The sequence below is a fragment of the Aulostomus chinensis genome, chromosome 6 (assembly GCF_037954235.1).
Source record: "Aulostomus chinensis isolate RoL2024-O1b breed Wild chromosome 6, RoL_Achi_v1.0, whole genome shotgun sequence".
Taxonomy (NCBI): Eukaryota; Metazoa; Chordata; class Actinopteri; order Syngnathiformes; family Aulostomidae; genus Aulostomus; species Aulostomus chinensis.
The window spans coordinates 11546865-11571028 of record NC_141325.1 but is presented as its reverse complement, the minus strand read 5'-3'; the positions used below and the strand labels follow the sequence as shown (position 1 = coordinate 11571028).

Genomic DNA, 24164 nt, shown 5'->3' with positions numbered 1-24164 from the left:
TTGAATTCATATGATCTGGAAAATTTCGCTTCCCAAAAAACACCCAGAGCGGTTGAATGTACGCCCACCTCTGCGATGGGGCCCCTGAGACCAAACGTGTTTTTCTCTAGAGATTACACATGATGCCAGTAAAAGAAGCAGCATTACCGATAGAGATGCACACACAACTGTGGTTTGTCTCTGAGCTGCTGGTTGAGGTTGAAACAGGTAGGTGAGGAGAGGAAAGGACGGGAGGATGTGAGAACTTCCTCATACTGATTGCAGTTTCACCCTATAGGACACGGTGGTGATGTCTATTAGAAAAAGAGAAGCTTCTGTTCTGCATTTCATGTGACAAGAAATAACATGTTGTTTACCTGAACTGTTAGGATGAAGGTCCGTGCTTTAGCACACCGTGGAGAGGAATACACGAAAGTACGGAATAAATAATTTGTTGCTTTAGTGTAATTTGTATTTTACGTTTATGGTCCTGATCACAGTGCACTTATTCCCAGAAGCCTAACCAACACTGCAAGGGTTGCCGCGAAACAAGGGAGAAGGCTGAGAGAGCCCTCAAAACTTATTATAACTAATACTGTAGCAAAAGAAAAAACAAAACCAAGAAATCTCTGTCTATAACTGCCTCTGTACATTTGTGACTCATCGTGTGATCGACATCCAACTACAACAAACAGAGATCGCTTGCACATTCCTGACATGGGTCCCTCACAATCGAATGCCAGTCATCATTTGCAGCAAGTAGGCTGACCAAAAATAAACCCACTACGTGCACGTCGCGATTACACAGCATTTTGCATATTATCATGAGACATCATGTTTCTTGGCTTTTGTGTTGATTTTATGCAGACAAGTCAGGTCAAGTCAATTTTATTTATATAGCGCCAAATCACAACAAAAGTTATCTCATGACTCTTTACAAGTAGAGCAGGTCTAGTGCCACCCAACAATTCTCCATGAGCAAGCACATCCTGCAATAGGGGCGACGAAAACCTTCCTTTTAACAGCCGTAGTAAATGTGAACCATCAGAAGGGAATCAGTTGACGGCCAGATATCGGAAGAGCACTCTTTCCCTCACCTTAATGTGATTAAATGATGTGCAAAAAGCTTAAAATGTGTCAACATTTGATGTTGTCAATTTAAACACAAGTATTTAATTTGAACTAATATTGCCATTTTCAATGAAGCGTTTACCCCGAGCACAAACAATGCCTTTTTTGACTCATACAGACATATGAAGCCTTTGTCTTGGACACCCACTGTGTCCGTCACTGCTGTTTGATCACGGCCTAAAAGAGAGAAGGGGAGAGGTGTTTTCCTCTTCCTCTGCTTTGAAACAAGAGGCAGGAGGAGAAAGGAGGGCTTACAGAAGCTCAGAAGCAATCGTGTCTCGAGATTTACAGGCACATTTATTTGATAAAAACATACAGTACTGCAGGTTCATGCATTAAACCTTTTATTTTTATATTTATCATATTCAGTTGACAAAAGCTGCCACACAGTGAAGACACTGTCAACCCCTAGTTTGAATTAACAAAGTAGGCAACATTACACAATTCGACAAAATGAAAAATCACAGTTTATTTCACAGATACATTTCAAGATTTAAGTAACTCAAGCATTGCCATACCTTAAAAAAAAACACAGTATCACTCCCAACAAATCAGATACATACACAAATCAGATAAACATTGAATACAATGTAGCCCAAAAACAACAAAATTAAATCCCAGAAATAAAAACAAAATATGATGACAAATGAAGAATTCTTCACTTTAATATCACACAAGAAGATATAAGATATTTGGAGTCATGCTACAAGTAAAATTGTGTTGTAAGGTTAACAAAAAGTATTCATAAACACCTTAAATAGATCTTGTGTCTTATTTACGGACCCCAATGTCAATGTCCCAGAGCTTTCCACAGAGTTGGTCAATAAAAACATGTACATGAAACTTGCTTCACAGCTTTTAATTCACTTATTTGTTGTTTGTGCTGTCAGTAACTGTGATATATTCATTATTGTAAAATTATTATTATATATATATATATATATATTTATTACATGCTTCATAAACATTTTTTGAGATCCACACACTGTCTCCTGTTTCCTTCATATCCCCTCTATTTTACTCTCCAAAAAAAAATTCCCTAAACCTGCATCTTTGTCTTATATTCCTTTCATTCTTCCTCCACTTTCTGTGGACAGGTAGCTTCACCTGTCTCAGATCTGCTCTGATTCCTCTCTGCCACGTTGATTTTAACATCAAAAAACTCATTCAAGTGCTGCTTGCTATGCTGTGCCTCATAAAGCTCTCCATGCTCTTCCAGTTCGTAATCAGAATCGCATGATGGTCTGTGACATCTCTCCTGGCGAGAGTTTTCCCGGTCACATATCTCAAAATCAGAGTCATCACCCAGCTCCGGAACATCCTGGGACTCTTCCTGGTCAACTGTGGGATCACATGAGTTTCCTTCTGCTGCCAACTCTCTCTTGTACGTGCTGCCATCTCGACCACGCTGGTACATCTGCTTCTCCTCCTGCCTTTGCTCAGGTGGAGACCCTTGCCCTCTCTCCTCTACATCAGGGATGTACCGACCCTCACCTGCAGGCTCATGTTGATCCACCTCAGGGCTGTATTGACTTCTTCTGTACAAACTCTCCTCATCCTCCTCCTGACATGAGCTTCCTGGGACGCTCTCACCATCGGACTGGGATAGATGAAGAGCGGGCAAGCCTGAGGGCTTCTGGGAAAGATCAAATGGCTCCTTTTGGCTGTAGTGGGTAAGGAGATCCATTGGAGTGGAGAGACAGAACCGCCCCCTTTGCCTAAACACTGAAATCAGAGCATTAAAATAAATCAAGGGTTTGTGCATCTAAAAGTTTTGTCTTTTTTTTTTTTTTTAAATAATCCATGTGCATTCTTACATCTTTCATCCAGCCCTCTGTCCATGACACCATGCTTGACCTTCATGTGTCGGGTGAGGTTTCCCTTCAAGGTAAACTTGCTTGGGCAATAGAGGCATTTGAAAGGTTTACTGTCTGAGTGGAGATGCATGTGGCCCATTAGATTATGCATCCTGTTGAACTCTTTGCCGCAAAGCTGAAAGATAACACAGAGTTTTGGGAAGAAAGGTAAGAAACCGTAGACATTTTTTTAGTTGTTTACGTCAATATATCTCCTGCAGCTCAGACCCTCATCCAACTACCACGTGAATTACCATGTTCATGGTTGATGACTATGACTTTCCTTCTCTTTACAGCCAGTATGCTTGGCTAACCAGTTGCTTGAATTATATATTTACTATACAAAATATTATCTAGCTCAATAAAAAAATTAGCTTATCTTCCAAAAAAGTCCAATACAAGAAAACCTACAAAAGACAGAATGTTCTGTGCTCATCACCTTCCGAGGCCACTCCCAGGCTACTTGGAACTTTCTTTCTTTCTTTCTTTCTTTCTTTCTTTCTTTCTTTCTTTCTTTCTTTCTTTCTTTCTTTCGAGGCCTTCTTTTGTACAATACCCCCAGAGAAATATGTTGCCATGCGCAGGCTGGCTATTCTGTTTTGAATGAGGAAGTCAAATCTGTACAAATATGAGTCCTAGAACAGGCAAACATCTACTATCCAACGAGCAAGGAACTGCGGGTGCAGACAGGGAATTCACTGGGAACTTAAACAATATTCTTTTGCATTTGCATGCAAATTGCAATGTTAGAAGATTCCCTTGAAGATAGAAACTGCCTTGCAAAAAGAGAGCATTCCACATTAAAATGTTGTGGGGAGGGTGGAGTAAACTCTGACTGAAGCCACACAAACATTACACGTCTATTGTGTTTCTCTGTCTGCCAAATCTTCATTGTGAGATGACTAATTTAGTCAGAATGCAGAGTTGTAGCGTGACACGTAATCATGAATGAATGTGCAGATCTCCCTCCCACTGTCCTTGTTTTCCTCTTTTCCTCTCTGTCTTCCTCCTCCTCTCCCTCATCAACACACACACACACACACAAGAAAAACAGAGGGACAGAGCAAGAGGAAGCAACAGAACAGGGAAGGGCAACTCCTCCGCTGTCCTTCCTCTCCATTCTTTTTTATTAGGGTGGTCCTTTCCTTCAGGAGGAGAGAGGGACTCTAAACTGTCCAAGAGGACCGTGAGAAAACAGGAAGCTCCCTCCAGCAGCAGAGAAAGCGAGATGAAATCTATTTGCGGGCCTTGTTCTCTGGGGAGGCTGGAGGCCATTGTTAGAGAGGCAGTTTGTGCAGCGATATCCTTCCTACGAACAAGGAGGCACCCACTGCCAAAAGCCTCTCTGCTATCTGGTCATCGTCTCAGGCCTTCTTCTAAACGCCAAGGTCAAAACAGACACCCAAGAACAGCGGAGAAGTCCTTTAATAGCAGCTAAACACTGCATGCTTGGTTAATTTGCTGAACAGCTTTTATCCAAACACCTTTCAAAGGAGTCCTTTGTTAATAAAAGAAAGTATTCAATTTGGCATGCTTAGCTGAACCCACCTTGCATTTATAAGGTTTGATGTCAGAATGGACGATCATGTGAGCCTTGAGAGTCTGCTTTTGGACGAAGCTCTTGAAACACTTATGGCACTGGTAGGCCCGTATGTTTGTGTGGATGAGGACGTGGCGCTTCATGTTAGCCAACAGAGTGAACTCACGACCACAGATGCGACACTTGTGCTCCTTCACGCCCTGAAGATGTAGCAAATGTCTATGGTTAAATTCTATTTTTTTAAATTACGTAAATATATATAAATCCTAAATTAAGGAGGTTTAGATCACATCTAAAAATCATATTGTTTCAGTTAAATGATGGCACAAAAATGAAAGCACAAAAATGAAAGCACAAAAATGAAAGCACAAAAATGAAAGCACAAAAATTTCTGCGTCTACCATCTTTTAGTCGTCTTTCAAACGAGAAAAGTTTGGGATGCTGAAGAGATCAAGTTGTCCAGAGAGTTAAACCTACTTTGTGCGTGAGCGTGTGCTGTTTCAGGTGATGTGACTGGATGAACTCCATCCCGCACTCACTGCAGATGTACGGTCGGATGTCTTTGTGCTTCATCATGTGGTTTTGGAGCTGACTCGGGTACTGGAAAGTCTTCTGGCACTCTGAACACCTGCAAGGACAACAAGTGTTCAATTCAAATAAAACAACAGAGGACTGGAGAATCAAAGCTGTAATATTTTGCCGTTCATTCTTTTCAATTCATTCTTTCTTCCCACAAAAAAAGACCATTCTCAATTTACTTCAAGGGCAGGATGCAGTTAGTCTTACTTACATTTTAAAAAAATGCCCCAATCAGCCTACCAGCATCTCTGATGCTTACTACTTACTGCTGCGTGTCATTGTTTCGTTTTGTTTCACGTTCTGTTTTAAGATGTGTTGTGCAACAAGTCCTTGCTTGTGTTATTAGTGTACTAATCTAGTGAGTTCAAGTCAGACTTTGTGCTAAGCTAAGCTAACCAGCTGTAACTTCAGTTTTAGGTACAGCCATATCAGCTAACATTTTTCCAGAAAGTGAAAGGAATTCCACATGCAATCATTTTTTTAAAGACTTTCAGTAAAGGGAGCTCACCTGTACTGTGTGGGGCCACGGTGGGCTGTCAGGTGCCTCTTAAGCTGGGCTAGTGTGGGGAAGTCCAGACCACACTCAACACATATGTTCTCCTGGCCTTTTTCATGCTTCAGTTCATGAGCACGAAGCTCGCTGGGGTAGGCAAATCCACGACCACACACCCGGCAACTAGTGGGGTAGAGAAAATTTGTGCATGACATAAATTTAAATAAAATTCAGTGAAAAGCACAACAACAAAAATCCTGCAACCAAACATACCTGTATGGCTTCACGTCACTGTGCTGCATCATGTGTCTCTTCAAGTGGCTGGTTTGTGTGAAGGCTTTATGGCACACCTGGCACTTGTGCGGCCGCATGCCCTGGTGGGTAAGCAGGTGTGTGTGCAGGTGGCTCAGCTGCTTGAACAGTTTGCCACAGAGATGGCATCCATGTGGTTTAATACCGTTGTGCCCCAGGATATGTGTGACTAGGTTGTACTTGGAGGTGTAGGATTTCTCACACATTCGACATTTCCATCGCTTCTGATCACCGCCCACATCTACATAGTAGCTTTCATCAACGTGGATGTTAAGACCCAACTTCTCTGTGCTGCTCATCCCACCTCTAGGAGGCCCATCACGGCTGCGGTGGCCAGGCCCGAGGTCCTCTCTGGGGTAGAAAGTGCCAGGGGAGAAGTGCATGACAGGCCTGGGCACGAAGAAGGGGTAAGGTAGGAGGCTGTGGTGGAGAGGGGGGAAGTATGGAGGGTGAAGGAGGAGAGGAGAGGGAGGCCAGACAGGGGAGGGACTGATGGGCTCCTGTTTCACCTGTATAGGTAGAGTCATAGCTGACGGTCTGTGATGAAGCTGCAGTCTGTTAAGCTCGATCATACCCTGGATGGGCTTCGGAGACAGGGTAGGAATGGGGCAGGGCGAGAGGGAGAGGGGAACATGGGAGAGATCCACTGTCCTCTTCCTGCTTCTGTCCTCCTCTTCCTCTGGTTCTCTATCAGGACTTTCACCTCCATGAGCATCTACTTTGAAAGGAGTTCTTTTGCGTTTTTGTGATCCTTCTTTGTGGATGTAGCTAGGGCCAAGCGTGGGAAAGAAGTCAGGTGGTCCTAATTCACTGCAGGCCTCTCTGGTTGGTGATACACTGGGATATCTTGAAGGGGAGAATTTTGGGGGCTTAATAAGGAGCGGAGGTGGAGTTAGATAGAAAGTGCGCTGAGATGCTTGCCGCAGCTCATCTCTAAGACAAGGACTTCTTGCTCGTGAGAAACTTACTGGGTCTGTTTCCATCTCTTTCTGCAAAAGAAGCAAAGAATGAAAGGTCACTGTTTCACACATCAGTTGCAGAGGAGTTGATGACTAAGTGTTTGATTTCTATTTATGATTTGTCTCTCTGAAAAGGTGTTCAGGGAACATCACCGGACAAATGTATGACGGTGACACCCACACCTTTCACTGTTAAACCTGAAACCTTTCACTTCTTCCTTTCTCAAAGATCTCTTCTTCTTAAAATCAGGAACTTATCTGTCACAGGGTCACCTTTACCACCCGCCCACTTTTCGCTTCTCCATCTCTTTTTCTTTCCTCTGGTCATCTTTTTTCACTTTTTTTTTTGCACTGACAGAAAGTAATAACTGAAGCTTTTCTCCTCCTCTCACATGCATGATAATTTAATTCATATCTGCATGTGCAGCCTGAGTTCAATTAAATAACTGAAACAAGGCTAATAGAGCTATTAGTATCATGATCGTCACTGCAGTGTCTGTGCATACCGTCATGACGATGATAGTCGTGGATGATAATTGCAGGGGGGAACTGTTGTACTTCTGCATGACCTTCAAAACAGAGCTGAGCAATATGCATCTGTTCTAGTGCTGTTTATTCTGTAGTTCAGTGCTTGTCAATGAAAACTGCTGCATGACCACCTCTGCTTTATTGTCTGAATTAGATAAAGCAACTATTTATAATGGTACGCACTAAACGTGTTGACATACACTCATAAGCGAAGATTATAAAAATTGATTAATGCACTTGACTGTTTTCTCTTCAATTATGATAATTTTAAGATAGCTACAGAATACATTCTAAGATGACATTTTTTTTAAATGTTATTCTCCCACCAAACCAACTTATGTGCTATTCTTGAAACAAAGGTCAACCACAACTGAGAGGCTGGAGCAATGGATGTGTTAGTGAATCGATCAAACAGTTATTAGAATGATTATCAAAGTATATTCTGATTACGCAGTTAACCTAGATGTCACTAAGCATGCAGGTTTACACACATATATCCTGGTTGTAATACGGCAGGCCTTTTACGGTATAAAAGGTTAAAAATGTTGATGATGATAAAGTTCATTTCCACATAATTCAAAAGTGTCCACTGTTTCTGCCAAGCATCTTTAGGATTTGGTAAAGAAATGCAATGCTCTCTAAGAAAAGGGAATATACCTTCATATTAATAAAAAACATCCTTTTAATATCTTTTTTAACAGATATTGAAACGATGGAAGTGCCTTATAAAAGTGACACAAACTGTATTGCATCTACAGTGTAAACATTCGCAAACATTCCATGCAATCACTTACATCTCAGTGTTTGTTATTTCTCCACTTCCAACATTTTTATGTTTTCATGCATACTAAAACTCTTTCTGATGACTTTTCAAAGTGCTCCTCCTCTTTTATTATCCTCTTCACCTGTTACATTTGTGAGGAAGGTGCACCGTGAAAGGACCCTAGACCTCTATTTTCCCTCACTGCATTCCAAGCAATCCATTAAAACAGAAGCCCCTCCTCACCGTTGTGCCAGTCAGTGCCATGTAAGTGTGTGTTTGGGTGCAAAGCTGCTGTCAAGTCTGTGTGTGTGTGTGTGTGTGTGTGTGTGTGTGTGTGTGTGTGTGTGTGTGTGTGTGTGTGTGTGTGTGTGTGTGTAACTTACCAGTTGAGTGTTAGCAGAGTGTGTTTTCTATGATGCTGTGGTTTGATGCCGGCTGCTGCAGCTTCTCTCCCTCCTGCGCGCAGAGCAACTCTCCTGACAATGAGCAGCCCATCCACGGATAGCATTTGAAGTGACTTAAGAAAGAGAACAGGAACAATCACTTTGTTCTCATTTTTCAGATGAGTACCTTCGGAGAAAAGGAAGGAAGGGAGGGGAGAGGAAGTCAACAAGCCTAGTGCCTTCCTGCAGAAAAATAAGGAAACAGTAGATAGACATCTCCATTTCTCTATGAAATAGGGATTTGCACAGCATTTGCAGGAATGTGGTGAGGCGAGATTTGATGTTTCCCTAGAAAACAATGCACTTTGAAAGTTAAGCAGCGGTGAAGTGACATGCACTGATGGGGGAGCATCTCACTAACAGTTGTCATCTTTTAATATAAATGAAAATCCAGTGCACTCTCCTTCCAAAGCACTTAATGTAGGGCTAGAAAATGTTGAGCAGATCACCTGTAACAGCTATGCATGGCCTTCATCAGGATCAAGCTATCAAAGCAAGGAACTGCTGTCCTCTTAAAAGGAGAAAATGCAATTATCATGATAACAATTTTCACTTCACATCCTTAATAAATATGTCACCAATAGAGGTCAGTATAATCACACTCCAGACACAGCCCAAACGCTCCTAAATAGTATCAAAGACCAAAATACACAAGCACAAAAAGGATCAGCCATGTCTGTAGAATTAGTAATTCCTGGAGAAATGAATCCATGAATGGTCTTTTTCACTCAGTAAGTCCTGTCACTTGTTCTGGGGCTAAATTAGGGAATTAATCAATGCCTGTGACAGTATGAGAGGCAGAGGGATCTTCGTGCGCATTTTAAAATATTCCATTTCAGCTGCAGCTAACACCTACCTCTGTAAAAAACTGATTTTCCTTTTTCTGCCTTTAGAAAGATAAGCTGTATCATTCCTCTAAATTACAAAATAACCTTTGGTCTCTTTTGTTGGACCTCTAGCATGACACATGTTGTCATGTACAAACAACAATAACGGTGGCGCAGTGGTTAGCACTGTTGCCTCACAGCAGGAAGGTTCTGGGTTCCAGCACGGGATCTTTCTGTGTGGAGTTTGCATGTTACCCCTATACCTGCAAGGGTTCTCTCTGGGTACTGCGGCTTCCTCCCACAGTCCAAACATGTGCAAATTAGGTTACTCAGATACTCTAAATTGACAGTAGGTGTGAATGGTTGTCTGTCTATATGTGTTGGCCCTGTGATGGACTGGTGACCCGAAGGCAGCTGGAATAGGCTCCAGCCCCCCCACAACCATTAACAGGATAAATGGTAGGCAATGGATGGATGGATGGATGGAAGGAAGGAATGTGTCAACACATGCACTAAGAGGCAGTATATATTAATATAGAGAGTGACAGCTTGCTAAGTTAAGGTTTTAAACTGAAATATGAAACCTTGCTAACATTAATGTATGTGTATGTCCGTGTGTGTGTGTGTGTGTGTGTGTGTGTGTGTGTGTGTGTGTGTGTGTGTGTGTGTGTGTGTGAATAAGTCTGGAAAGTCTCAAAAAATTCTCCAAATATTAAATTAGTCATTAAATGGATCTGGTTTTATGCCTCCATAAGTTTTTTGTGTAATCCAGGGAGACACATAAACAAACAAACAACCTCCTTGGTTGTCAGCTCACGTCTCTATGTCGAAATACAACCTCGTGACAGTAAAGTTAGTGAACCAAGACATGATCAACTCTGTTATTAATTAGGATGAGGTGGCAGTTTGTGAATCAGGAGTGAGCTGCTCTAATTGAACTCATCTCATTGGTACAGTGAAACTGTCATCCGAGGGTTGTGGCTGATCATTAGTGGTTTTAATTAGCTTATAAGGCCAATTAACCTAAGACCTGGGTGATGTGTGCTTCAATTGCATTGGTGAATAAGGGAGTTTATAAATAAAAATGTAAAATTAGAAAGTATGTGTCTGTGTAATCATGTTTTTGTCATCGTTCGGGTTGGTTACAAACATCTGTTTTGGTCTGGGAGGAATCCAACATGGCAGCTCAGCAGGTTCAGAGATGGACTTCTCATGATCTTTAAAACTTAAACTTTCTCCAGTGTTTTTGAAGGAGATCAGACTTCTGCGTGAAGTGAAATGCATCTCCTTATATTTAAAAAAAAATGGATTACAGTTTTACTATCCCGATGTTCATTCTTGCTCTGTATAATTTCACCTCTTCGTGACCTCTCCAACTTTATGTCACCTCAAACATGCACAGACACGCGCCACGAGTCCTCCTCTAATGATACTCAATAGCGTGACGTAAACCGGACCACAGAACCACCCAGCCCTTTGACCTGCCCAGTGGTCAGCTTCATCACTGAGGGTGGCGGCAACTCAGACAGACTCATTAAAGATCTCTAAGTGGCTTTTGGGTTTCTGGGTCACTCTCAAAAGACGCTTTGAAAGTATATAAGACAGGTCAGCAGCACCACAAAAGAAGAGGACCGCAGTGGACAAGCATCTGAAATACTTCTACTGTTCATCAAGACATTAAGCAACAAGTGAGTAGATTCTGTTTTGTGGTTCTAAATTCGGCTGTACAGTCCTTGGTGCTGACAGATTCATTTTTTTCTCCTGTTTGTTACTTTCTCAGCAGAAATGACTGGAGCCGCGGTGTCCGTATGTCTTCTTTTTCTCCTGTCCGTCTGTTCGGCGTGCTACATCTCTAACTGTCCCATCGGTGGGAAGAGGTCCATCATGGATGCCCCACTCCGCAAGGTGAGCTGACTTCCCTCTTGCCTTATTAGTTGTTATGTTTGGGCATGAGTCGCATAGTCAAATGTAAAAATTTCAAATGTTTTCTGGATTGTCTTCCTAAAAAGTTATTTGAATTGCAACAATTTACTTGGGAAAGACTAGTATGGTGAGTTTTGCCTCAATAGGGGTCAGAGGACTGGTGGATTAAGAATGTAAGAAAGTGTGCAGGAGAGACTTTTGACCGTAGAGAAAAGTCTTAATGGTGTAAAAAGTTATTGTGAAAACAAAAGAGAATTCTGAGAAACTAAGTCAGAATGACTTGTCTCTTGCAGTGCATGTCCTGTGGTCCAGGGGACAGGGGCCGCTGCTTTGGCCCCAATATCTGCTGCGGGGAGGGCATCGGCTGCTTGATGGGCTCCCTGGAATCAGCTCACTGTATGGAGGAGAACTACCTGCTCACCCCCTGCCAGGCTGGAGGGAGACCCTGTGGATCTGAAGGTGGACGCTGTGCTGCTTCAGGACTCTGCTGTGATGCAGGTCAGGAAGTGTCTTGGGTTGTTCCGCTTCCAGTTTAAGTGCCTCCAATATTGGCTACAGGAAAACTACAGATTAAGACTATTACATACAGGAAATAAATTCTTCTTTACCTCTCTTAAAAGTAGTTTAAGGCTGCACAGGAAGTTGTGCTGTCCTTCCACTTGCAACTACTATTTTAAAGCAGAAGAGAAGAACTGACTGATGTGTGATATTCGTCAGATGAAGCCGGCAAAACGTTGCAAATGTAATGTGTCGATGTTTTACACCACAAAATTCCACTGATTAACACGTACAGTATCAAAGCTGTAGTTTGGAGGGGGAACCATCAGAGTAGATGATCAAACCATTTTCTATCTATGGCTGCATTGTTTGGATGTTTGTGTTCATGTCTTACCACCTGAGCTGGGTGCTATAACAATGACATCATCATACCCGCAATTGGAGAGGAAAAACATCTCAGATTACTTCCATCCTCAGTACTCATCTACATGCTTTTATTGTTGGAGATAATGTAGTTAAAAAGGAAAAATACTAGTTTTTGGAGAATTAGAGTGTTGATTTGGAGGCCAATAGCATGAATATAAATAGAGGTTATTTTACTGATGCATCCAGCTTCACTAAAGTTGAAAATTGTAAGTTTTCTCGTCTGTGCGAAGAGCATTTAAGTCACTGTGAACTCCACTTTTTCTCTTGATCTAAAGGTTCGTGTTCCCAGGTCACCTGATAACAACATTCAACTGTTGCGCAGATTGTAAATGGGGTTGTGGTAGCACAGAAGTTTATCTCCTTGTTATCCCTGTCATAGAAAGCTGCACCGCAGACCAATCTTGCCTCATCGAAGAGGAGGGAGAAGATCAAGCTGGCCAATTTGAAGGCAGTGACCCAGGTGACATCATCCTCAGGCTCCTGCATCTGGTTGGCAGCAGTTCTTCTCATCGAATTCACCAATGAGCTGCTCCTGACTGCAAGGTCTCATCGAACACACTCCAGCTATAAGAACGGATCAGAACGTGTAGTTCTAGAATATCATAGTTGCATGTTTGTCACCGCTCTGGTTCGACTCTTTCAGCTGGAGCACTTCTGTAGAGTGCCTTTGTCACTATATTTGTATTTATGAAAATGATGAGATGAATACTGACTGTAGTCATCCAGATATCTGCATGTTGAAATAAAGTTTTGAGAGAGTATAACATTTTTGGAATGTTTTGGAAATCTTCACCTGAGGGGAACCTGTGCAGAAAAATGATCTAAAAATCCTGGCTGTAAGATCAATAGTCAGGACAAACCTTATCAGACTGCAGCACAGTTATGCTGTATTGTACTATCACCAAACACAAAGCCAACGTTGCCTTTATCTCTCATTCAGCTTTACATAATCCCTCTGCAGACTACTACATAAAGCCAAAAGGATCTCATCTTGATCCTGGGCGTGCGTGCATGCGTGCGTGCGTGCGTGTGTCCTCTGGGGACAACTCTAGGCACACAATATCACTGTTGCAAGAGTTGAGATGATAATCTTGTGCAGTCGTTACCTTTGATCTGTTTTTGCTAACTACACAGTTTAAGAGGAGGACACTGAGTGAAGTTTAAATAACATAACACTAGCTAACACTCTGAAACATTGACGGGAGATTATTGAATACCTGGTACTGAACTGAATTATTTTCTTTTTTTCATTTTCTTTGGAAAAAAACCCATTTTCTTTCATGACACTTATCCTAAACAGTGACATCACTTGATAAAGGAGCTTGAAGTGTAATGTGAAGAGTTCCTGCTGAGGAGGATTTGCATCTGCAGAAATGGCGTATTTGTCAATGCAAACTACTAATAGCATTAAATAATGCACAAAAATTCAATCGCATTTTGCGCTATTGTAACATTTGTTCATGTAAACACCACTGGAATTTGTGGCCACACCCACAACATTTGATACTTTTTGTTACATTACATTTTTATTAAAATCAGAATTACACAGTATTATTACCGCACGACGTGACACAGTATGTGTTCTATACCGTGGATGCAAGAATTGATGTTTGCTCCAGCTACAGTGCATATGTCTGCAATATATATATATATATATATATATATATATATATATATATATATATATATATATATATATATATATATATATATTAATGGGTTTCCACACCCACTCACTCAACAGAAGAGCCACACATTCAAACATGCTGAGTGGGGCCCATTCATGCTGATTGTAGCTTTAATTATAAATATATAACTAAATATTATAACTGCCAGGTGTCGTTGATTATGTCTGTCTTTTTTCACTGAAATGTGACTTGCATTAATGTATAACATGTAAAAAAACATAAAAGTAAGGAGAAACACTCATTTTACTTCAAGTGAGATGAACAGGTGTACATGTTCATGGTGAAATTGATAAGAGGTGCAAGAGGGCAAATAATAGAAGGAATAAAAATCAAGGGGTCAAATCTTTGTTACAAGGAGGAGAAAAGAGAGGAAAGGTCAAGGGATGAAGGGAGAGACAATGGTCAGTCAGCAGTTGTAGGAGCAGAACAATCACACACTTTTTTAATGATTATATGGGCATTGTGTCACTAACATTTTGATTCCAAAATAGTATCGCACCATTATTTTTTTCCATTCTCTGTTGAGGAATTTCTAGTCCCACCACTTTGTGTCTCCTGTCTGACTAGCTTATCACTGATGAGCTCTGTTTTCTTGTCTGTAACAACATCTACTGCCCGTCTGTCCGTCCTGGGTGAGGGATCCCTCCTCTGTTGCTCACCCTGAGGTTTCTCAGATTATTCCCTGTTAAAAGGGTTTTCTATGGAGTTTTTCCTCAGTCGATGTGAGGGTCTAAGGGCAGAGGATGTTGTTATGATGCCATGTGAAGCCCTTTGAGACAAACTGCTTGTGAAAACCGGCTATACAAATAAAATTGCCTTGCCTTGCCTTGCCTTGCCTCTGCTGGTAGAAGTAGGCTGACCCTGGCTGCTGTAATTGGAGACACCTGTGGTTAATGATTGCAGCGTTGCAGTCAGAGGATATAAAACAAGTAAGTACCCACCTCTCCCTTCACCTTCACTGTCTGGCACCATGTCTTTTTCTGGAAAATATCAGCTTGAGTCTCAGGAGAACTTTGAGCCTTTTATGAAGGCCATCGGTAAGATTGCTGCTTCCATTCATTGACGATAATCAAAAATTAAAGGGCATGTTCTGCTGGTATGCTGTGGCTTTGAAGTGTTGCTATATAACAGGATTTTTCTCTGCTTTTGAAATGGTCTTAGCTGTCATTCAGTGTCGCCAAGACAAATGCAATGTTGTATAACCACTGCTCCTCTTAATCAGGGCTCCCTGATGAACTCATCCAGAAAGGCAAAGACATCAAGAGCATCTCTGAGATCGTCGAAAATGGCGACGACTTCAAAGTGACCATCACCACCGGCTCAAAAGTCATGGTCAACACTTTCACCATTGGAGTGGAGGCTGAGCTGGAGACAATGACTGGAGAGAAGCTTAAGGTGAGGTTGAATTCTTGAAATGCCTTTTTTCTCTTTTTTTTTTTTTTTTTTTTTTTTTTTTCCTGTAATATAACTTGAACATGTTCAAGATGTCAAGTGGTTTGAAAACAATCTTGGTCATGTTTCTCTTAAGGGAGTTGTTCAGCGTGAAGGCAACAAACTGAAGGTTTCCCTGAAGGGAATTGACTCCGTCACAGAACTGGTGGACGGGAACACAATAATCAATGTGAGTAGTTAAACTGCTGCCTACGTCTCGCTCTGTATTTCATCGCACTAACTATGATCTCATCTTTTCAGACGATGACTCTCGGTGGCATTGTGTACAAGAGGATAAGCAAACGCATCTAATGTCTACACTTCACATAATAAAACATTTAAAGGCAGAATTCTTCTACTCTGTAATCTTTAATGGCTGTAAAGAGATCGTGGTGAACTTGAACTTATGGGGACAAAGGTCTCGTAAAAGCAAGGTGCTTAAGCAACTGTTGCGTACAACTGTTTGAATTGGTTACAGTTCTACTAGACAAATGCATTAACACTGGTGTTGCATCACTTTGATAGAGGGAACACTACAAAAGTGCGTGAAACTGCTCATGTGACTTTAAAACAGGCTCTCACACTTGTTACAGTAAACGACTGGAAGAATTGTGGATTTGTGTATTCAGTGATCACTTCCTCCGATGGAAGAGATTTTTGATTCCTTCATCCACAGATTTGGGTTCATGCATCATGGTCATTGGTTTGTTCTTCAGAGCTGCCTCCCTCATACTGTGGTAGACATACTCGTTCTGCTTGAACATCCTCAGCTCCATCTCAGTCTGCATGCGCATTGCCTGTGGAAAAGATTTTAACGCTATAAACCATGTCGGTTTGGCCACAAAGAGTAACTCATGAATAACCTGATCTAGGAAAATGTGAGGTCTTGTTTTTTTTTTACCCCATTCATAAAATGTATAAAGGGCAGCAAAAGAGAGCCATACACTGAATCATTTTGGTGTCTAACTCACTTTTAGAAAGTATTAGTTAAAATGAGGATTTTCAGTAACTGTGCTACAAAGTCATCAGGCTAGTGGAGGGGAAACTTGAAGCCAAGGACCTGCCCTGTGTCCTTGTGCAGGTTTGTTTCAACATATGAAGCAGTCATGAGGGGTAATCTCTACCCCAAGGAAACCAGCAGCATCGGTTTTTAATATATACATGGATCACAGCAACAGTTGGATTTTTTTGGGGGGGGTCTTACCTCCAGATCTTTGGTGATGGGATGTGTTGGGCCATGGGTGACCATGAGTATGGCGTAGGCCTTGCAGATCATTCCATGGGAAACTTCTATCTGTCCAGCTTGCCAGTGGTTGACTCCCGCTCGCATTGCGGCCATACCAAGAGCAGCGTTATTTGAGTGGTACAGTTTCCTGACAGAAGTGATTTGATATTTGTGTGAATATACAAAATTTCATGTTGTATGGATGTTAGCACAATGCTCATTTGGAGGGTTTAACTTGTCAGCGAATACTGACATCCTGATATTGACTTTTGGTAATAGGAAGGTCTGAGTGGTACGGTGGCCTGCTGGGTGGGTTTACGATCTCTGCACTTACATGTATCCCTCCACCATTCTGCGGGAATACTCTGCTGCATCATCAAAGTATTGCAAGTAGGCTTGCACCTCACTTAATGTGCTCCACATTCTCTGCAGGTAGATGTGAGTGTCTGCCAGAACTGGCTCTGTTTTCTCGATGCACTTTCTGCAGATTTTTACCACCTTTTAAAGAAATGAGAAATTCAAATTCTGAGAGACAAAACGAAAAAAAAAGAATACATTTAATCGTGTTTGACAGTGAAGCTTTACCTCATGGTAGTCACCCTTTAGTCGAGCCTGGTCCATCTTCTCCAGCATTTCAAAGCAATAATCTGTTGCTTCTTTGACCTCCTCATCTGAAGGCTGAGAGGCAAAGGACAGAGGTGGGTTGATGAGACAGCAGATCACTCATCACGCTTTAATAAATTAACACCAGAAAGTATGCTCAGTCCATTGTCAGCTATAGACATTAAACCTTTGACTAAATCGATAACAGCGAATGATTGTTTTTATCTCGTTAGTTGGGACCTTTGACCTTCTGACAGTTTCCTGCCCTCAGCTGCTCAACTCTTAATCTTAAGTAAGTCTTAAGTAATGTAATTGTGAATATTGCGAGGATACTAATGCTACTGTATGTAGAGATATGAATGAATGAAAGCACACACATACATTAAAAGCTGAACCCATTAGGAATCATCTTTGCTTTAAATAGTCCTCGTGGCTCAGTCTCATGTTTCCCTTCTGTCCTTATCACCCTTGTCAGTCCTAAATGTACCGTAGATGGGACCGCTGTCGCCCATTTGGCCCCCATAACATTGACAAATGACATGCAACATCTAATTCGACAATCAAAGAACAAACCTTGACTCCGTCCACTTCCCTTCCTGCCATTTTCAGGTCGTCATTGGTGCGGTTCTTACAGTGCTGGCACGTGCAGTCAAAGAAGTATTGTGTTTTCAGTAGCCTTTGTCTCTCCTCTGACAAATTTAAGTAGTCCACGTATGAGACAGTGAGCTCCTCTCCTTCTTCGATCTTACCCAGGGAACGCAGCTCAATTCTGAGGACAGGGAAACTCTGTTAATGCTGCAGCACTAATGCACAATGCCTTGTGCTTTTTATATCAGTGTTCCTACTAATATCTATAATTTTTCAGTAATTGTTAAACATAAATATTTAATCTCTGCATATGTTTAATTTACGTTACATCTATACTTTGTGGGCTATTTTTTTTTTATTCTGTGCCAAATGTAAACCTGTCATTTTACAAGATTTTTTATATACAAAACCCAAATTCTGGATTGTTTTTGTCCAACTTTAAAAAAAAAAAAAAGGATCATTAAAAAGATTAGTAATAAGTTACTTTCTAAAATGTAACTTCATAAATCTGTTAGAAATAAAGCTTTTTCGTCCCATTTAGTCTGGTGAAGTTAGAACTGGGCGCCATAACTAATACATTCTTTCACAGCACACTGTGACACACACACACACACACACACAAGGACAAACAAGGTCAGAGGGGCTTTGTGTGTCCATGACAGTTCATAAATAAATATGTTAAAGCCTGAGCTTTAGGCATGTGAAGATAGATAAAAGAAAAAGTGAGACAGTCTTTTGAAACGCTAAGGAAACTAAAGGTTAGAGCACTAAAGTAGTATGTTATCGTGATATATTTATCTCAAGTTATTCTTCAGTGTGAAGAGGGAAAACGGTTGAGGATTAGCAGTGATGAAGCATTTCAGGTGTGTCAGTGTTGCTTTATTACAAACAACACACACCAAAAAGATTTAGTCTGAGGTAACGCACCTCCGTTGAGAATGATATATAGTATTCACAGCTGATTGACTGAAAGACAAACAGGAAGCAGTCTTACACTGAACGCGACACAACTGCACACAAACACTCTTTTTTTTTTTTTTAATTGTCAGATATTAGGCATAATTGAAGAGCATCTTTTTGGAAAAGCAGCTGCATGTCACTCACTTGCCGTGGTTGAGGATGACGGTGCAGTTTGGCCAGCAGTCGTGATTCACGAGACACAGATTTGGAAAAAGACCTACTCCGACCGCTTGAAGACCCCTCTGGTCGCTGATAGTGAAGCCATTGCAGTTAATCTAGATGTGGAACCATTGAAGGCATCGCAGCATTGGTCAACAACAGTACAACTCATGCACAGCCAGAATTTCAGTATTATACATCTATTTCTTTGTCTCTCCTATTTTCTTTGAATGTCAAAAGGCAAGTCGAGGAAATAAAAAGGGAAATGGGGACTACAGCTGTGTCTGGATTCAATGTCTTTCTCATTTTAAGATTTAAGACTCAGTGTATGTGACAATGGAGCTAGAAAATTGTGTACATGTCCAGTCCCTCAGTGTTTCCGAACGCACGACCAGGTCACAGGTCGTGCAAATTTGCGATCAGGTGGTCATTGAAGTGCGAAATTTGTATGTTTCAAGGGTTTTGTCTGGTTAGGATCCTTAGCAAATTAACTGCTGAATCTACAATTGAGATGGTGCTCTGTGTTCCAGTTGTTATGAAGTATAAACTTCTTTAAACGTCCAACTTTAACGATGGAGAGAGAATTTACTGCTTTATCAGCTGTTGAAGTTAAACCAGTGGTTTTTTTTTTTTTTTAAGTTGACAAGAAAGACATGATCTGACATGCCAGTTATTTTGGGAGGAGGGGCAATGATGGAGATTTGGATGCCACTGCCTAACATCATAATGAAAAATTCAGGCACAACAGATGTGAACGCACCACTCCAAAGATATGTGAGATGACATCAATGGTGTGCTGCTTGCTGTTACGAGGCCAGTAGTCCAGGAAATTGTGGATGTCCACTTTAAACTCCTTTAATTCATCTTCTTGCATGTCAGCAACATGGTCCTCCAGCTCATCCAGTGTGGTCAACTGCATGTCAGATATCACGCCCCCGTCCTTTTCAAGGCGCCACATGATACGGGCCACCAAACTGTCACAGAAAAGCACAGGAGAAGAAGAAGACATGTGACTATGAGAAGCTTAATCTAATTAGATGGAGTCGGGGGCATGAACGACCTGTGGCTGCCCCTTGACCTCCAACGTGACAAGTCACTACCCCACCTCATGTGGTCAGTTGTCTTTGCAGGCATCCTGTCCAGCTTAGGGCCCCAGGGCCCAACTAACCCAGCACAAAGCATATTTTCATGAATAAAATTAAGAAGGCAGAAACTTGAATTGGAATATTCATGTAAAATACAAGTGGTGTTAATATAATAAAACAGAGATATCTTATTTTTACAGTCGCTTACTAACACCTGGACTCTCTAGGTCACAGGTCATGGTGCCTCTTGAAAAAAAACAATATATTTTCCCACTATATTTCCCTCTTTTCTGGTGGCTGGACCATAATGCTTTGTTTAGGTAGTTACTCATATGTGACAAAGTGATGAAATGATTTAATCGTCAAAGAATTTACCCGGTTTTGAATCAAATGAGGTTGATCCAGCTAATAGTGGACAGGATACTGAGGAACTGAGTTGTCAATCAAACATTAAGCATCTGTGTGTCCTTCCACCTACCGGATGTTCTCGTTGGGTACCTTGCCGTAGGTTTTGATGGCGCTACATTCGATCTTGTGTTCTGCCCAACCGGCCCGCTGGCAGGTTCGGTCACAATAGTGAGCAAATTTGCACTGGCCACATCTCTGGAGTTTGTCTTGCCTGCGGAAACAGCTGTGGCAAATACGTTCTGCCAGGCTGCAGACGAGGAGAGGAAACAAAGATTTGGAAGACATTATGATCCTGGTGTAGCAGCGTAGTGTACAAACAGGAGCCTGAATGACCCGATATGGTCAAGAAGGACAAACCCCAACACTTTCATTTTGAATGTTAATGCGTTGCAGTTTATTCTCTTTATCTTTCAGCTGAAGTACAAGTTAACATTTGAGAAAGGTCTTTTTTTTTTTCTTAACCTTGGAAAACTAAAGAACTATTTCAGAGCCTGCAACCATGAGGTTCCATTCAGGTTGAGATAATTATGTCTCAGACGGTGACAACTGTTCCAAACAATCGTCCAAAATAGCTCTCTTGTTTTTCGTAATTACCGGGGGAAATTATGACCTGTCATGTCATGCTGTATTTTAAACCACTGTGTAGGTTCTCTGCCATTATGTCTTACACTCTTTTGTCACATAGGAGACTCTGATGGGGCTTTTTATCGTACACCCTAGAAGTTATGATTCAGAAAAACAGACAAAAATCATCCTATACATGCAAGAAACACAAACTCCCTATCTCAAACAACACTGATGACATTTGGAATGATGTTAGATATGTTGTTACTAGTCTAAACAGCTGTGTGTTTGTTTTCAGTTGTTTCAGTCGTTCCAGATAAGATATATTGTCACACCATAATACCACAAGTCATTCATCTACAACAGAAATATTCCCCTGAGAATGAACTCTACCCTGGAACAAAAATACATTCACATGATCACATCTACTACTATGTCATTGTCGGTCTATGGTGAAAGCGATTCAGAAAAAGGTAACAAAGATCAACTGTCAAAATTTCACCTCGATACACACACACATACACACACAAACACACACACACACACGTCTCCACTATACCTGTCAAACACAACAGCTGCAATACTTGGCTCTGAAAAAATCACATCTCCAGCCCAAAACTCCTTGGTGGCCTTCAGACCCCTGCCCTTATCAGGTGTGTCAAATACTGCCACAGAGTCCATGGTAGCAGCGGTGGTTCCTGAGATGCTGGAGTAGGAACAGACAGTCCAGGGGATGAGAGAAGAGGTAGAGGAGGAAGAGAGGAAATGTACTGAGCGAAGGGTTGGGTATAGTTGATAACCAATCTGTACCCCTTGTGCTGTTCAAGAATGACAACTGCACATTCCACATTCAAGGTACTAAAATAGCTACCCACCTCTTGAACTGTACCATGAGATACTGAAAATGGGTTGCAGGTCTTTTGTCAGATGAAGTTCACCGAGCGTTAAATGTCAAGAGAGGGCAGACTTGTCGATAGAACTAAAAATCCACAAATCTAATCATAATTATGCCATTCTCTCAGATCCATCCATTCCTTTGGACCTTTAACTAGCAGAATAACCCCCACCCCCACCCCCACCCCAAACCAGGACTTAGTAAGTGCCAGGTCCCACTGGGTTATTTTTGTCCCTCAGATGTGCCTGCCTGTCATGACCCGGGCCTGACGTTAGACAGCTGCGTGAAGATTGACAGACACAGAATTGGTCTCTCCTGCCACCTCTGTCCTGTTCTAGTCTTTTCTCAAATGTTCATTGATGCAACATCAGTTACAAACTTTCATGAAGATTCTTATTCCTCGGAATGGAAGTTGTTCCCTTCAAATAAATATTCAGCCAAACCCCTTGTGCACCAGAGTTGTAGTACAATGAGATATATTCAAATGATTTTACAGAAGGTGACTGCTGGAGAAAAGGGTATTTATTGAAACACCTAAAAAAGTACTTCTTCATACTTTTCACAATAAAAGACAAGGCAAGTAAGAGCAGTTGAGGTAAAGGTGGTTTTATTGGTGCCTAACAGCAAATTTAGTGCATGCAAAGAACAAAAGAAAGTGACTAAAATAACCATTGAAAAAAACATCAGATGTTTAAATCAGCTCCTCATACGCATCTCTGCTTTTAGAGAATATAAACACAAGAACAGGTGGCACGGTGGTGTAGTGGTTAGCACTGACACCTCACAGGATCTTCCTGTGTGGAGTCTCCATGTTCTCCCTGTTCCTGTGTGGGTTCTCTCTGGTACTCCAGCTTCCTCCCACAGTCCAAAGACATCAAGAGGGGACGAGGCTGATTGATACTCTAAATTGACTGTAGGTGTGACTGTGAGTGTGAATGGTTGTCTGTCTCTATGTGTTGGCTCTGTGATGGACTGGTGTCCTGTCCAGGGTGAACCTTGCCTCTCGCCCAAAGGCAGCTGGGATAGGCTCCAACCCCCCCCCCCCCCCGCAACCCTCAACAGGTAAGCAAAATGGATGGATTGATTGAACACAAGAACTTTAAGGACTGAGTTTAAATAGAAAAGACAAACATCAGATGTCAAAGAAGTCAAGGTGTTTCCCTGAGGCAAAGCTATCATCCAGAACAACCTTCAGCAGTTTGGTTGCAGATTCATGACATGGCAATAGTTTGACACGGAGGCCTGTCCTCCTCCGAATGTCCTCCTGCATCTCTGTGTCCATGGGACCTGAAAAAAGCCATAAAGACAAGAAATGGTTGAGGAAGTAGCAAATGTTGCCCTTTTCTTTTCTTTCAAGGCTCCAGAACGTGTCACTCGGTAGAAATTGCTGCTTCTTTTTGTTGTTGCTATGACAAAGATTTGTTTTAACCTGGAGCATAGCTGAGGACTTTAACACGTGGCTCCTCCTCTGCTAGCACCCTGAACATCATCTCCCTGGCTGCCTTGCCGCTGCAGTACAGCACCCAGGATGGTTTGGCCTCCTGTGCAAACTTTGAGGAGCAGTTCACCACAGTCCATCGCAGCCCCGTTCTCAACGGAAATGCTTTTAAAATCCCTGCAGTCAGCGCTAGTGGTGAGCTGACATTGAAGGCCAGAAACGAATTCACCTCGTCAAGGTCTGTGAAGCTTGAAAACTGGGAGAGGTCACCCAAAGAGGCTGGGATAGATTGGTGGGAGCATAGAAACGATAGTGTTAATGAGCCTGCTAAAAGATAAGAAAATGAAAGGCCAGCATTTGATATCAAGTTAACTCAGATCTCAGTAAAGCCAAGTTATTTATGACATACAAGCATTGTTGATAAGAAGCACATGATCTATTTCATTCACAGCCTCTTGCCTCGCCACATTCACCGTGAGATTCACACCCTCTCTGGTGCTCAAGTCAGCTACTGTGCAGTGAACCACCAGCTTTAGGGCCTCAGTGTAGCTGTGCAGCTCCTCCTTCAGCTTCTCTAGCAAAGACCCGGAGCGAGCCACCAACAGCAGTACAGAGCTGGGTTTGAGATACTGACACACCTGGATGAACACAGAGCATTTTTAGTTTCTGTCTGTTTTGATTTTTTTCTTCTAGTAAGCTGTTGACTTACTTGGTATGCCAATACTCGTCCGAATCCCTTGGAGGCTCCAGTAATGATACAGCAACACCGGCCTAAAGTCCTGGAGTTTGTGGCCTCAATGTCTGACATGTCTTTAAATTTCTATGGGAAAGACAAGAGTGAAAGACCTGGAGAAAACTGTTAT

General features: G+C 41.8%; 5 protein-coding genes across 6 annotated transcripts; 2 read left to right on the top strand and 3 right to left on the bottom strand.

Annotated features, from left to right (window-relative positions):
* Positions 1 to 1495: 1495 nt before the first annotated feature.
* Positions 1496 to 8641, bottom strand: znf366 (zinc finger protein 366). The gene is made up of 7 exons (XM_086205346.1): positions 8524 to 8641; positions 5852 to 6879; positions 5594 to 5761; positions 4984 to 5134; positions 4515 to 4706; positions 2928 to 3102; positions 1496 to 2835 (listed from the first exon to the last, which is right to left on the bottom strand). The coding sequence occupies exons 2-7, from the start codon at positions 6871 to 6873 to the stop codon at positions 2180 to 2182; spliced, it is 2364 nt and encodes a 787-aa protein (XP_086061472.1). The 5' UTR covers positions 6874 to 6879; positions 8524 to 8641; the 3' UTR covers positions 1496 to 2179.
* A 2403-nt stretch (positions 8642 to 11044) lies between these two features.
* Positions 11045 to 12863, top strand: LOC147260068 (isotocin-neurophysin IT 1-like). Its single transcript, XM_086205345.1, has 4 exons — positions 11045 to 11098; positions 11194 to 11315; positions 11627 to 11831; positions 12637 to 12863. The coding sequence occupies exons 2-4, from the start codon at positions 11196 to 11198 to the stop codon at positions 12780 to 12782; spliced, it is 471 nt and encodes a 156-aa protein (XP_086061471.1). The 5' UTR covers positions 11045 to 11098; positions 11194 to 11195; the 3' UTR covers positions 12783 to 12863.
* A 2007-nt stretch (positions 12864 to 14870) lies between these two features.
* LOC147260067 (fatty acid-binding protein, liver-type) lies at positions 14871 to 15726 on the top strand. Its single transcript, XM_086205344.1, has 4 exons — positions 14871 to 14982; positions 15168 to 15340; positions 15474 to 15566; positions 15638 to 15726. The coding sequence occupies exons 1-4, from the start codon at positions 14916 to 14918 to the stop codon at positions 15686 to 15688; spliced, it is 384 nt and encodes a 127-aa protein (XP_086061470.1). The 5' UTR covers positions 14871 to 14915; the 3' UTR covers positions 15689 to 15726.
* smyd1b (SET and MYND domain containing 1b) lies at positions 15616 to 21771 on the bottom strand. Of its 2 annotated transcripts, XM_086205342.1 has the most exons (10): positions 21528 to 21771; positions 20475 to 20651; positions 19672 to 19885; positions 18897 to 19027; positions 18720 to 18758; positions 17778 to 17973; positions 17187 to 17279; positions 16936 to 17099; positions 16581 to 16749; positions 15616 to 16173 (listed from the first exon to the last, which is right to left on the bottom strand). In XM_086205342.1, exons 1-10 carry the CDS (start codon positions 21647 to 21649, stop codon positions 16009 to 16011), a joined length of 1470 nt encoding a protein of 489 aa, XP_086061468.1. In that variant the 5' UTR covers positions 21650 to 21771; the 3' UTR covers positions 15616 to 16008. The 2 variants fall into 2 exon arrangements, with proteins under 2 accessions (XP_086061468.1, XP_086061469.1); XM_086205343.1 differs by lacking the exon at positions 18720 to 18758.
* A 1224-nt stretch (positions 21772 to 22995) lies between these two features.
* On the bottom strand, positions 22996 to 24109 carry sprb (sepiapterin reductase b). Its single transcript, XM_086205341.1, has 4 exons — positions 24011 to 24109; positions 23711 to 23939; positions 23293 to 23580; positions 22996 to 23150 (listed from the first exon to the last, which is right to left on the bottom strand). The coding sequence occupies exons 1-4, from the start codon at positions 24107 to 24109 to the stop codon at positions 22996 to 22998; spliced, it is 771 nt and encodes a 256-aa protein (XP_086061467.1).
* Between the last annotated feature and the right edge of the window lie 55 nt (positions 24110 to 24164).